General features: G+C 36.2%; 1 protein-coding gene across 1 annotated transcript in view; it reads left to right on the top strand.

The window, feature by feature from the left end:
- VWA3A (von Willebrand factor A domain containing 3A) overlaps positions 1-14,458 on the top strand; it is a 31,967-nt gene that overhangs the window by 1,473 nt on the left and 16,036 nt on the right. The window contains 14 exon segments of the mRNA XM_042798897.1: positions 128-252; positions 331-405; positions 1,689-1,743; positions 2,489-2,587; positions 3,577-3,683; positions 3,973-4,098; positions 5,409-5,517; positions 6,674-6,739; positions 7,210-7,332; positions 8,135-8,273; positions 8,359-8,462; positions 8,709-8,789; positions 12,764-12,858; positions 14,329-14,448. Coding sequence (XP_042654831.1) covers positions 128-252; positions 331-405; positions 1,689-1,743; positions 2,489-2,587; positions 3,577-3,683; positions 3,973-4,098; positions 5,409-5,517; positions 6,674-6,739; positions 7,210-7,332; positions 8,135-8,273; positions 8,359-8,462; positions 8,709-8,789; positions 12,764-12,858; positions 14,329-14,448 — 1,424 coding nt within the window.

The raw sequence follows: 14,458 nt of genomic DNA, 5'->3' as shown, positions 1-14,458 counted from the left end.
CTCAAGTTATGTTCTTGGATATGCACTGCCTACCAGCAGCTGTCCTTAGGGCTTACATTTTTGTCACATTTGAACAGCACGTTTATTTTCTCACACTGCATTTAATTTTTTCTTATTTGATCTATAGAAAGTGCAAATGAAGGAAATACAGTCTGAAAAGATGCAAACCACAGAAGAATGGCTAAGAAACTACAGTTTAGATTCCTTGCAACTAACATTAGAGCATCTGATAAATGAAGGCACTATTATCTTGTAAGTGTAACCCTGCCCTTTCTTTAGTCAGTCCTAATTTGTGTGTATCTCTGATGCTAATTCTGCATAGTGTTCCAGGAATTCAAGAAACGGTGTTGAAGAGGTAGAGTTTACAGAAGAGACTGTTAATGATTTTGAGTCCAGACTTTCTGAGTAAGTATCCATCTTGTTTATGATTCTGATGCATAACTGATTATATATCCTCATCCCCCATGATTACAGGTACTGTTTTAAATCCGAATTTGTTATCTGGGAACTTCAGAGTATCTCAGCGTTAAACCCCTTCTGCTGAAATTTAGGGTGGGTGAGAATTATGTGCCACTACAGGTGAGGGGGTTTTATTTTTTTAATGAAGATACCTGTCAACCAGATTTTGAACTGAAGCAGCTCATTTTAAGAAGGCAGCTAGTGAGCGGCTGGGTTTTCACAGGTAATACTGTTTATTTGTGTGTTATGTTTACTGTAACTTGCATTAGTTTCAAGTCATGGATGTAGTGATGGTATGTGGAAGTTAAAAGTTTTATAAGTGAATTCTACATTTATAAACAAATTGAATAAAACATTTAATTAATAGGTTAAATGAGCTGTAGTCATAATGTTTTTGCTAGTCTTAACAATACTTGTTAGACTGTAGGAGTGCCACTACTTCAGCGTACCTCACTGTCATGAAGATCCAGAGTCTTCAGAAAGTCCACCTTGAGTATTTGGGCCCTGCACCATCTCAGCAAACTATCTGCAAATCTGGTTTAAAAAAGAAGTAGCTTTTGTGTTTTGAAAAAGCAAAAAGTTTTTCCCCCTTTGAAATGTTGATTTAAACTTTCTGTTTGTCAAATTGTAAAACCTATGCACATGGTATTAAAATTGAATTGGTTGAAGTAAAACAGTCTTGGAGGACAGCAAGCACTTTGTTTTACCTCAGGTTATACCTGTTTTGCAATGAAATTGTTTAAAGTTGTGCTGCAGTTAGTCTAGCACTTCAGTGAGTGCATGGCCTTTCAGTCACAAGGTTATATTTTATGAGTGTCTTAAGGAATAATGCAGTTTGTATTAAATACATCCTGACAGTAAGTCCTGACAATAACCTATGTGTAGTGAACTAAACTCAGTTTTGCCTGAGCTTCAGTTCACGCATGCACGTGGTGAATATCCCTCTCCTATCTCTGAACAGAAGACCCAACAACTGATTAGAAGACATTTCAGTGATCCAGTTTTTCAGACAGCTGCATACCTAACAGTCAAACAGTGTTAGGGGAAGAAGTATATAAATGGTTAGTCCTGCAACCACCAGCAGTGTGAGAACACTGAAAACAGTATTTTTAAAAGCTGATTTTGCATCTGCAAGAAAAAGGATGTGATGAAGACAAATGGTTGAATGTTACATTGATACATAATGCAAGAGAATGCCTTAGCTAAATGTGTGCTATGCCTTTTGTCAGAGTGATTGAACTTTATCAGCATCGAATTCAGTGGCTGTTGCAGGACAGCAGAAAGGTAACTCACTTTGTAGTATATTTTTAGAATGGAACTGTATAAGGCATTAAAGTATAAATTAACTTTTGAATACTAGTGAAAAGTGGCTTCCAGAAAGCTTATATATTTTCTTCATTTACTATGAGTTACACATCATGTACAGTGATACTTACCTTGACAATGGATTGTTTTTCTTGATCTTTTAATTGGTATCCGGTTTTCTGCTTTCTAGATCTAGTCTTTCTCTTGGCAGTCTTAATCATCAGGACCTCTCAGTGTGATTTAAATAATGCAAGCAGACAATGCTGAGCTGAACCTCTCAGACTGGAGTGGAGCTGTCTTGTGCCCTCTCTTGCACAGATGGTTAATCGCTTATTGTGCCTAGCAGTGCTAATGCTCAGGAAAGGGAGACATAACTCCCTCTTGAAGGGGATAGAGAAAGAAGCAGCACTCCAATCTAGCTTCCACTGTGTTACTTGATTTAACCTGAAGGAGGTGCTGTAGACAAAGTTATTTTTTTTATTCTCTCAAATAATGAATAGGTTGTCTTGGGAAGAAGCAAATATTACTCACTGGTAAGGATAAATTGGCAGTGCTCTTTTTATTTTTTTTTTCCTTGACTTTGTCACTGTGTCATCTTTGTGCTAAAAAGCTTAAAGTGAAAATAAATACTTCATACTTGATTTAAAATGGTATTGTACAGCATAAACTAACATTTTAAAACTTTAGATAAATTTAGTATTTACAATGACTTTTCTCTTTTAAGGTGTTTGGCGTTATAAAAGGAACCAAAGTTGGACTTGTGGTTGATGTCTCTGATATGAGTTATGGACCTAGACTACTGGATTTTCAGAAGGACCTTTTGGTAAGTAAGAATAAAGCAGACTTTGGCAATTATAACATACTAATCAAGCTTTTGTATAACTACAAGCCAGGAAAAAAGTAGAAAAAATCAGCTTAAATTCATAATATACAATGTCTAAATCCAAACAAACTCCAGTATGTACCATAATAATAGTATTTTCATATTAATGTTTGGAAGTTTCTCAGTTCTTGTATCTGCACTCTCTATGGAATAAACTTGCCTAACAGAAACAGCTGTAAGAGCTAGAACCAAGTTCTACACAGAGCTATTTATAGTTTCCTTATGCCATTGTGTTTTGTCACAGCATGGCACACTTCACAATTTTGGTCAGAACCGTGATGAGTTAATCACTTCCTGAAGTCCCGAAAGAAACTTGTTCTTTATTGTGCTCTGTATTTTTATAAAACTTTTGTGGTAAGGAAGGAAGATAGAATGTAGCTGTTTTACTGTCTAACTTTGAAACGTTGTATAATCTAATATCCTGTATTCAGGAATTATTTAAATTTTATTTATATTATCTGCATTTTTCATTTGTGTGTTTTAAATAAAACTGCTTCAAGAAAACAAGAGTAGCACTTAGTCTCATTGGCTTAGCCTTAATACCTGAACTATTATTTAACCCTATCCATGAATACATACTAAACATTTTTTAGTAATCACTTGATAGGTGAACGTGGCTGTTCTAGATTAGTATATTGTTTCACGTGATTGTCAACTGAAGAAGAAAACTGATACCAGTACAACAGATACTCCCTGCCTTCTGCCCCATTAACAAACTGTATGGATTACCATAGGTTTGCAGGTTTTGTCTCTGTACTCCTTACCAAATATTTGAATCTGTATGACTTTTGCTTGGAAGTTTTTCTCTGTACTAGCTGAAAATATTGCTGTCAGCTATTTTTAGGAAATTACTATTTTTGTTCTTTTAGATAATAACCGTACTAGAAGCAGCATGGATAGTAATGCATTAACAATTTTTTATTTATTAGTGCTTAATAGATGAACAGCTATGTTATAAGAAGCAATTGTACTGCCTCTCATTCAGTACAGAAATTTCACCTCTGTGGGAAAATCCAAAAAACATCAATGTTCACATGTAAGTAAGTTAATTTCTCTGAAAAATAAAGGTGTTTCAAACAAGGTCTCTAATTAGAGCAATCTCTTGTAGATAATAAATGGTGGTTTTCATCTTGTGCCTGCAGTGATGTGTAAGATGGGGGAAAAAAAGCAATGGATTTTAAGTTCAGTCAGTGATTTCAAGCTGGTTGTTCATGCATAAAATATCTTAACAGCTCCTGTGGTTTGTAGCAATCTTCATAATTTATCTTACTTAGCACCTGTACATTAAGTGTACCTATTCCTTTTATTTTTTTTTTCCCCCCTAGGCTACATGAAGCAAGACAGTGGATACAAGAGCTGGAGCCTGGTCGAGGCTGCAATTTGCTGAAAGCCTTAAAACATGTCTTTACAATAAAAGAACTGAATTCTCTGGTTCTTATTGTAGGAAACTGGTAAATTCATTATCTGTTGTAACAACCAGCTTTAATTTGGATACAGAATTGGTACAATAATCTGAACTTCATACACAAATAAATAGAAAATTTAAGTTTCAGGTTTTATGTATTTTTATTTCATACTAATGAATTGCATTATTTCTTCTTTTTTTTTATCATTTATGAATCTTCTTTTCTGATAGGAAGCTATGTTTTTCCTTTGCGGATCAGTTATCGCAGTAATCCATTGAGAATGTGCTAGCTCTAATGCTACATCAATAAAAATCCTTCAACATCGTTAAGGATGTCAATGAAAGGGTCCATACCTCTGGGAAGATTAGACGATGAGCTAGATTTTGCTGTAAAGTAGCATTAAGAATTCAAAGATAGTCTTCTCTCTGATCTTGGTGCTGATGGGAAACTTAAAATGTCTGATTAAATAAATTAAACCAGGCTGAGATTAGATCCATTGTGGACTTAAATTCTGAAGTTCTGCTGTCATCATTTGAAATCTTGCAGTACTAGAGACTGGATTACAAGAAAAAGACTACAGTAAGGATTCTGGGAGTGTTATCATACTTCTAATTTATTCATTATATATATTTTAAATGTGCAAAAAAGGGATGTTGTAAGCTTGGCAAGCTTGACATTTACAGTGATTGAGATAACATTTCAGTGAATTTACTGAACACACAGTGTTCAATTAAAAGGTTCCAAGTTTTGCTTAGATCTGCTTTGAACAGAAAGCAAAAGTTTTTAGTATGTGCAAGTGAAAACTTCCTTAATTTCTGTCCCTGGCAGAAATGTAGCTTGAAGGAGAGGTTTTTACTAGCCATGAAGAACCATCAAAACTCAGGGTGTGAAGGCTGTGTGGGTCACTAAGTTCTAAACACAAAGCAATGTTTTACTTTCTTTGGTGCCTTTGGAGGACAATGGACATCCTAACATACAGGTGAAGATCTGAGTTGAAAACCTTTCTATCACAGTTTGTCACAGGGGGCAAAACCACAGTTCCTGGTTTTTAGCTTCCAGGGCTAGCAAGGAATAATTTAGAACATTTAATTTACAAGATGTTATGAACTGGAATAGAATCTTAGTGCTTTTATTACCAATCAGATTTTCAGGACAGAACCAAACCCCAGTAGTGGTACCTCAGTAACTGTTGAAAGAGGAAGAAGTCAGGTTATGCTAAATGACTGGATTTCTATGATTTGTTACTTCTTTCCCACTTAGTTTTCTTCCCTGTCTTCTTCAGTATGGCCTTTTCCCCCCATTTGATTACTGTCATTGCTGATTTTTTTTTTTTTTTACTTATCTATTTATATCAGCCCTGATCAGTCTCTGGAAATATTATCTGACTATGTTCAGCAGTGTATGCTGGGGAGAAAACTGCAGACTCATGCTATTACATATGACTGCAGCAATCCTGCTTCTCTTGTAAGTAATTTTGTTAATACTTACTTCGTTAAGTGTCCTGTCATTTGTCTTCTATTCAGCTGCAATATTTTCTCATAAACTTGTGGGGAACCTAACTTACTCATTTAAAAACTCTAGATCTAGAGTTGTATTTTATTTAGAGCAGATTTGCACACATGAAAAAAGTAGTTTGAAGGATTCATCATGGTTCATACCAAAGCCAGAAGTGGCAACTAAGTGGTGTTGACAGGCTTGGCAGCTGAAGGGAAGTGATTATTTCCAGATAATCATCCTGTGTGTTTAGAGAAGAATTTGGGACTAAGAGCTCTTTTGCAGGTGAAAGCAGAAAAATCAGGTAGACAATATTGCATTAAGGACAAATGGGTAAGGGGAGGGGTAGTAGGAGAAAGGGAGGGACTTGGGAGTGAGATCATTTGAGTATAGCAGTCTCTGGGATAGGACTATTTTTGTATGGAATAGCATCGGTTCAAGACCTAGCAGCCTTGCTCCAGTTAGTGTTGATCATGGACAGTGGTTTGGATGTTAGCAGTGACTGCCTGAAGGAAGAGGAGGACAGAAGGATAAGCAGTTACCTTTGATTAGTTTCTGCATAGAAACTTGGGTTTAGGTGTTGATTGCTTGTTTAAGCTTATTCCTAAGGCATGTAGTGACTTCAGTGCTAGGGAGGACATGGTTGAAATCCTGGTAAGAGAAGATTGGATGCAGTAAGGGTATTGCAAGTGTGGGGAAAAGGATTGCAGTGGTGGATAGTAGGAGAGGAGGAGATGGGAGAGGTGAAAAAAGCAGCAAAGGATTTAAGAGTTAATTGTGGGCAGGAGAAGGATAATCTAAAATATATACTTGTAGACTTCAGTGATATGCCTTTGATCTGACTAGCACAAGCCTGCCTTCAAAGGAAGAGAAAGTGACTGGCATTTTAACACAAGGTGAATGAACTTGACCCTTACTGCCCATTTTGTGAATTTCTTTACTGAGTTAGTTTGTCAGCCATGTTAATGGAAGACTGGTAGGAAAACAATTACTTTGGCTTTCTCACTACATGTACCTCAAAGAGTCTTTCTCTGTCTCTAATTGAGAACTGAATACCAACAACCTATGCTGTCAAAAGAGACTACCAAATCAAAGTAACTATTTCTCTTCATATTTATATATGTAGGCAGTTCTAAAGAACCTTGCAAAAGCTGTAAGAGGCCGTTATCATTGCTACTCTTCAAAGGGAGAGGTAGGTGACAGCTAGGAGGCAACACATTTTTCTCTCTTTTTGATGATTCATCACTTCTAGAAGTTAAACCAATTATCATCTGAGAAGTTTATAGCAATACCTGGTGCTAAAAGTCTGTATCATAGAAGTGGTGAGGGTGTGGTCAATAAACCTGTGGTTCATTCATTCTGCAATAGAAAATGCATTCCTAAAAGCACAATAAATTTTGCAGACACTGTTCACTGATTTAAAGCTGAGGAACAGGATGAAAGCAGTGGCTTATTGTAGACCAATTCAAAATAATAAAATAATATCTTGTTTATAAAATTATGAATAACTTATATGCAGTGCATTAGATACATTTACGCTCAGTTGTGCTATGCTAAGCAGTTTTGTATAAAAGTATGCACACCAAAGTAAGAAAGCTGTGTGCAGTTGGTATTTGAATAGCAGTTAACTTTTTTTCCCCCCCTTTGTTTTTATATGTACAGAATTTTGATAGCAGTGATGTTCATCTGCTACTTCAGGAATCCCAGAAGGCTAAGGACCTACTCAAGAGCATCAAACAGACTTTTCAAAGAGTTGGTGGCTCACTTAGTAGTAGAATAGCAGATGTATGTATCTTTTCATTTTCAGATGTACTTTGAAGTATCGGGTAGAAGTTTTTAATGTTCACAATATGAAAAAAAAAAATCATATATTTTATTAAGTGAACTTTGAATAGTATGTGTTTGCCATCCATTGTAAGAGCAAATTAAGGCTAGAACCAGTAAAGGAGATATTTTGCTAAACATTCTCCAAAATGCAGCAAGTTTTATAAACCAACCAAAATGCAGTGAAAATAATATCCCACAATCATGAAAATAATATCCCATGATCCTAATGGAAACCTAAGAGAATTGCGAGCCTAACTGTATGCATGATCATTTAAATTAAGTTCCAACAGTAAAACAAAGGTCTCTTACCCCTTTCTGAAATAAGGAAATTCTAGTGCCCAATAGGAGTTTTTCTTGTCTTGCTCCCACTGGTGGGAGTGAAGGTAGAATGTGGTTCATCTGACTCAATGCAGGTAGAAAATGGAGCAGCTGAGATTTGATCTATGTATAACGAAGATCTTTTTCCTACTTACTTTTCTTAGAGAAATAATTGGCTGTTTTGATGCTAGTATGTATAACCATAATATTGTAATTTCCCTGTGGATTTTTCATGGTGGCAAACACAGTAGAGTTAATGGAACATGGTCCCCCAAGCCTCATTTTTAGGAGGACCAATGATAGCTATTTTCAATGTATTTTACTTGTTGAAATCCCAGTACTTTGCTGAACATAAGCTAATATTCCACGCTGGATATTTTGAACTGAGGGTAGAAAAAATTATGCTAAAACTTGAAAAAGTTTTTCTTAAAATCCATTTTAGGTTTCCACCAAATTTGCAAATACAGCACCTTCCAACTTCTTAGCAAAGCCTCCAAAGTGCAAAGGACCATTAATTATTCAAACACCATGTGTTCTGGCCAAAACCTCAACAGACTGGTTAAAGACAAATGGATTGAAAGGTAGCACAGAAATAAAAGCTTAACAGGTATGAAACATTAATTAAAGATTGTGTGTTTTATATAATTTCTTTGTTCCTTACTGTAGCTAAAAAGTTAAACCTTTATCAAGTTTTGGCGCCCAATGCTTTCTCTCCTGTGAAAGAATTTGTACCTATTCTTAAAAAGACAGTATCATCAACTCTACATGAGGTAAGTGATAAGGACCCTTTTTATGGTCATTGTTTGGGTTTTTTGTTCTTTTTATTGCTACGCTTTTCTAATTAAAATCAGTACTTGATAAGTTAGTGAAATTCTTCAGGCTTTAACTGAAATTTTAGTCATAGATTCAAATCAGATACTTATGGCATTCTTAAGAGTGATTCAGGAACAAATTCCATGTTAGTAAAGCTTATATAGGCTTCTCTAAACACATAACTGTATTATTTATTCTTCCAGAAAGCGATGATGCAGTTCGAATGGTATGATGGAACTGTGAAAAATATCCACGTTGACCTGCCAGTATTATACAACTATCAGGTGAGTAGTCTGTACTGATGGAGCCTTGTCAGGGCTAGATTACCATCTAATTAATCCACATTAATTGTCCCGATACATAAGTACTGCGGGGATTCATGTGCAGCCAGCCGTCTAAGTAAGGCTGCAGTGATCTGGTCAGACTTGGGACCCAGACTCCTACGGTCGTGAGGAAGGAGGCTAAGTAAGAGAGAGAGTCTATCAGTGCTGCTCATAAATACAGCAGTGTGCGTTCTGCGATCGATGTGTAAGAATGTATTTACATTATTTTATCCACGTATGTATGAGTCCTTTAGTCTGTATATTGGAAGGATACTACGCAATCGTGTATTCCTGCTTGCTTTAACAGAACTGTCCCATTTCATCGTGGTTTAACCATTAAAAAAAGAAAGTTTTGTATTTTGTTTTATTTATTTGAAAGTCAAACAAATTTTATGAAGAATAATGTGTAATTGTTGAATGACTAGACCAGGAAAGACTCAGGGCATAACAGGAACATTCTAGGAAGTGGTGTTGGAGCAAGCTTGGATGATTGTTGCATGACTTGAGTGATGTATGTGCAAAAGCACATAACATAGCAGCAAGCCAGAGCCTCTTCCTGTCATAGCAGCTTAGGCCCTCAGATGTGTAGGAAAGAGAGTCAGGGCAAGGGATTATTTTGAGATAAAAGTTTTATTTTAAACTATCAAATAATCCAGAAGGCTGGTTGAATAAAGGATTAAAAAATTATACTGACATGAGTTTTTCTGGTATGTGAGCTTCTCTCAACTCCATGGATGGATGGATGGAGATGGGGAGAACTGTAAATTAAGGGAAATGATGAAAAAGACACAGTATTCCAGATCAGTGATGTTGATTTCTGTGTGTGGGGAAGGTGGCAGAAGCATATGAAAGTCTGCATTATGCAGAAAGTCACAGGAATAAAATTAGCATACACATGAGTTTTTCTCCTGTGTAATTTGGGGTGGATCCTACAGCATCCAGCACCCACTTTACTTCAGTTTGAAATCCTTCTATAATACCTTACGACCGGTAATGTAGTACAGTCCTTATGGAGAGTCCAATAGGATTTGGAGATACGGTTTATATTCTAAATTCAACAGCTGATCTGTACTTTCAGAAACATCACATTAGCCTTTTCATTGTGAATCCTTCACCTTTTCCACATGGGAAGTAGCTAGTAGTCTCCATTATAAAATAATGAGGTCCAAATCTAGTAAGTTTTACACAATTGCCCAGTGGTAATATTCTGCAGATGGTCACATCAGAAGTAATTCACTCTTTTACCAAGAGTAGTGTTTTCACCTTGACAGTGTTCCTACAGCACTCTTGCCATACACTTAGAATATATTTTCGTTAATGTGAATGTCAAGGACAAATTATTTTCATGTGTTTTCAGCATAGCCAACCTTTTTTAAGAGTCAGAAAGCAGAAATTATTTCTGCTTACTTTATAGAAGGTTGTCATTTTTGCTTTACTCAAAAGTGTCAGTAGAATGTGGGTATTTGTATTTCATGTTTTAAGATATACTCCAAGTTTCTTTGTACTTAATGTGAATTCTGAAATTGTGCCAGCAGAGTGCTGCAAACCACATTCTCCTAAATTATTCTAGTTTATCCCCTTCATCTACAGCTTGCATGGAGGTTTGGGCTTTTTCTTCTCTTTCTTCTTCCAAAGTGAATGTGGTATGAGGTAACTACACTCTTCAGGCTTAGCTGGGCATCTGTGGACAGTGGATGCTGCAGGTATGGTTTTGCAGCTTTATGTGTAAGGTGAAATGCTGTGGAGGAATTTGAGTCCTGGGAAAAACAAGAGGGTTGTATCATTGTGCAACATGGTATGACAAGCAGAGGCACCTAGTGCTTTCAGATGTAGAGCTCCACATTCTACACTAAGGGCAAGACAAGAACTGTTCTCATCCTGGAGCAACAAGTAGCAATTATGAAATGGAAGCTTTTAAGCCTTGTTTGCTATTAGTTAGGAGGAAATTAGTGGGAAACTGTATTTATGAAAGGGTTCAAGAACGTTGAGCACACCCTGTTATGTAGGCTCACAAAGCTGGCTAGAGTTCAAAAAAAAATAGGTTTGTCCAATGGTACTGGCTGCCCCATTTAGTTTGAGAAATCTGCATAATACTTATAAAACACCTACTCCATGCCTTCCAGTCTCTAACCATGTGTAAAAAGTCTGTTTCTCAATAGTCTTGCAGGCCTTCAGGAATCCCAGTAATTTCCATAGCAAGCAATGTGGAGTTTGCTTTGGAAGATTGAAGGGATCAGTGAAAATTATTTAATAAGACTAAAAGTAGAAAAAACATCCAGCTATGTACTCTGCCCAAGCCTTGAAGCAGAGGGGGAAATGTAGGTGATAAATATGGCAGATGGAAAGTAGGCCAGGTAGCTGTTTCTTTTACAGTGTTTTTACATTCTTTTTACAATGTTGTAGATTGTCACTGGTGAATTCAATAAGAACAGTAGAATAACTTATAGGAAATAGATTTATGTTAGGCATTGATTGCATTGCCTCAAGTCAGAGCAGCTTTTCATTCCAAGACGTTCATTTGTGTTAAGCACAACTGAAATTGTGTCAAGCACAACAGACTGGCCATTCAATTTGAAGAAGACAGAAGATCGGTGTCTAAGATAACACTATATGTCTTCTTATCGTTCCTTCTGTCTCCCTTGAGCTATGTTGCACACTGCTCTCTGCCATCCTTTACATTCATCTTAAGTTTTTGAACTGGCTGCAGAAACCTACTATGCTGCTTTGCATTTGCCTTCAGCCTGATAGTTGCCAAGCTTTCTTCAAGAGGATAGCAAGGCTGCTACTAGAGTTTTCTCCTCAGGCTTGCAGTTGAATTAAAAACTATTAGCTCAGGAATGTTAGGATTATGGGGTATTTGCCATGGTGATATTACTATATAGATAACCTTAAAACTACTGGCACACCAGGAGAACATTTACACTGTATGGGATATTGAGGATCTTTGAGGACTTCATTCAGTCTTTTAAGTGTGGAAGAAGTGAAGATACATACACATGCAGGTAACATCATGAAGGCCCTGGAATTCTTACAGACAGTAGTGATTCTTGAGGATTTTCTCCTTGGTCAGAATGCAGATCATTAGAGAGTGGGACAAGTTTAATGAAATAGAAGCTGCTTAGGATATTTGCAGCCAGGGTGTGTTATATAATGGTTTATTAGTTCTTTTTCTTTTATCTCTTCCTTACCACTCCACTATCAATTCTGACAAAGGACTATGGGAATGTTTTCAGGCAGGACAAATACTCAAAGTGGAAGAGGAATGAGAAATCTCTACAACTCTGTAGTCAGACTGCAAAGGACTGTAAAATTTAACTGGGAAACATGAAAGCAGCTTTTGGCTCCCTGATCACCAGTAGATGCTTGTGTTTGTACTCCAAAGGCACGCTACCTTATAGCTTTATTTCTGAGTTTGGTGTCCTTTCTAGCTTCATTTGCCCTCATGCATATAATGCATACATATGCTTCAAAGGTCATATTCTGTAGTTTGGACAAATTGCCTTACTGGCTTCAAATTGATACTGTGTTCGAGAATGATATATATTTGAAAATATTGTGTTTATTTTAAGTTATGTGTTTTGTTATGAATGCTACCTAAAGTTACTGTTGAAGAAATGGTAAGCTTGCAAAAACTGTATTTTGAAACATTTTTTTTCCCTTTTTTAATGTACTTGACCACTATTTTGGGACATTCTAGCAAGATAAAATGTGAGGAGGAGAGTTTACACCTTTAAAACCTTTGTTGCTTTTTTATCATTGTATGTTTTTCTCATGGACTGTATTCTTTTATCTTTACTAAGAAATGAAATGCTGCTGTCAATGAATGAAAATCACTTCTTCATTACTATTCTGTCATGTTATTTCTGTATTAAACATTTGGCAATAAAACTCTTAATTGAACTTTTTAACTTAAATTTTCTATATTTTATCCATAGAAACTCCTTGCTAAAATGGTCAGAATCTATGAGAAACGAATTGACTGTCTATCTGTTGCTAGCAGAAGAATATGGGGAAGTGTTTGTGAAAGGAGGTATCATACTTTAATATCTGGTTTTTTTGTGTATTGGTGATGGTTCTAGTTTGCCAGCCTTTGCTTTGTGTGTAAGTCAGCACCAGTGAATACAGGGCAGAAAACAGTCAGATATAGACACAACCAGTTGCAGATATGACCAGTGTAAGCAATCTACTTTTGAAAATGGATATCGATATTCAGCTTTTTAAATGATTCAGTCATTTTACTGTATCCATTGATCATCAGTCAACACAAAGCTGCAGTTTCCATGAGGCAGGATGAGACTCTTCAATTTGAGTTATCTAGCAAGTAAGCCTTTGGGAAATGTTCTGTCTTAAATCACACATAAACAGAACCTGGTGTTTCTGGCCAAAGGTAGCATTTACAGTCAGTTTTCCAAACCCATTCTGTTAGTATCTATGTCTAGAATTTTTCTGCACAGTCTCTCACAGGTTTTTATCAGAAGATAAGATTCAACCTACCAACTACCATCTGCCTCCACCACTTGTTGAAGCGCATTCTGGTGCCAGATAACAAATGTCAGTGTAGATATACTCAAAAACCTAAGGTTTTTTTTTTTTTCTGCATGAAGTTTGAGGACTTCATCTGATTACATATTTGAGAATTATGTTTATTTACATTGTGTAGGAGGCCTTTACTGGAGATCTCCCACCCAATCTCAAATGCACAGTTGCTTTTTTTGTTGTGTTTACAAACCTTGAATATGAAGTTTTAGACAAAAGGAGGATAGCTGAGGCCATTGTTACTAGAAATTTTCTTGTTCATTGATCAAGGATTGAATTAGCTGATCTGGCCACTGTATTGTGTTGGGAACTCATGTCCACTGTCCATCACATCTGTGATTCTTTTCATAACCACTGCTCCTAAGATATACCTTGGCCATTAACTGTAACCATCCTGAATTATCTCTACAAGCAAGACTTAATACTGACCATACTGAAGAAGGTCATCATTACCAGTTTTTCTCAAAACAGGTCATGTGACAGATAACATCCATCAGTCCATACCTGAACAACCAGTCTGTCACTGGAAGAAAATGCACCATTTGTCTTTGGAGTAATACTACATATGTTCCTGAAATGATGGCTGGGGGAAGGACAATGAACTTCCCAGCAACTCTTCTCATTGGATAACATCCACATGTTCCAGGCGTGTTTTGGATATTCAAGTATAGGAAAGAAAGAGGACCTGTTGAGGGTTGAACAGCCATTAAGGCATTATATGTGCCCATACCCTGATAATTTCATAGTTTAAGAAAGATAGAATTTTCTATTATTGTTACTTTTTTTAAAAAATCTCGCCTAATATTTTGCAGATTTTTTTTTTTTTAAATATGGATTCAGTATTTATACATTTTGATCCATAGCTAGAAGATACTTTCCCTGGCAAGTTAGAGTACAGTGAAGATAAGAATATGTAATTAAATAAGATTTTTTTTTTTTTATGAATAATATCTTTCTTATATAGGGTGGTTATACTTGTTGATATATCAATGACAAACTCCATGTACATCATCCATATCCAACATGCTTTACGACTTTTACTTGAGGAACAAATGTCAAATAAGGATTACTTCAATATTATAGCGTAAGCAACT

The sequence above is a fragment of the Tyto alba genome, unplaced genomic scaffold, assembly GCF_018691265.1.
Source record: "Tyto alba isolate M040663 unplaced genomic scaffold, T.alba_DEE_v4.0 Super-Scaffold_28, whole genome shotgun sequence".
Lineage (NCBI taxonomy): Eukaryota > Metazoa > Chordata > Aves > Strigiformes > Tytonidae > Tyto > Tyto alba.
This window is presented reverse-complemented; position numbering and strand designations above follow the sequence as displayed.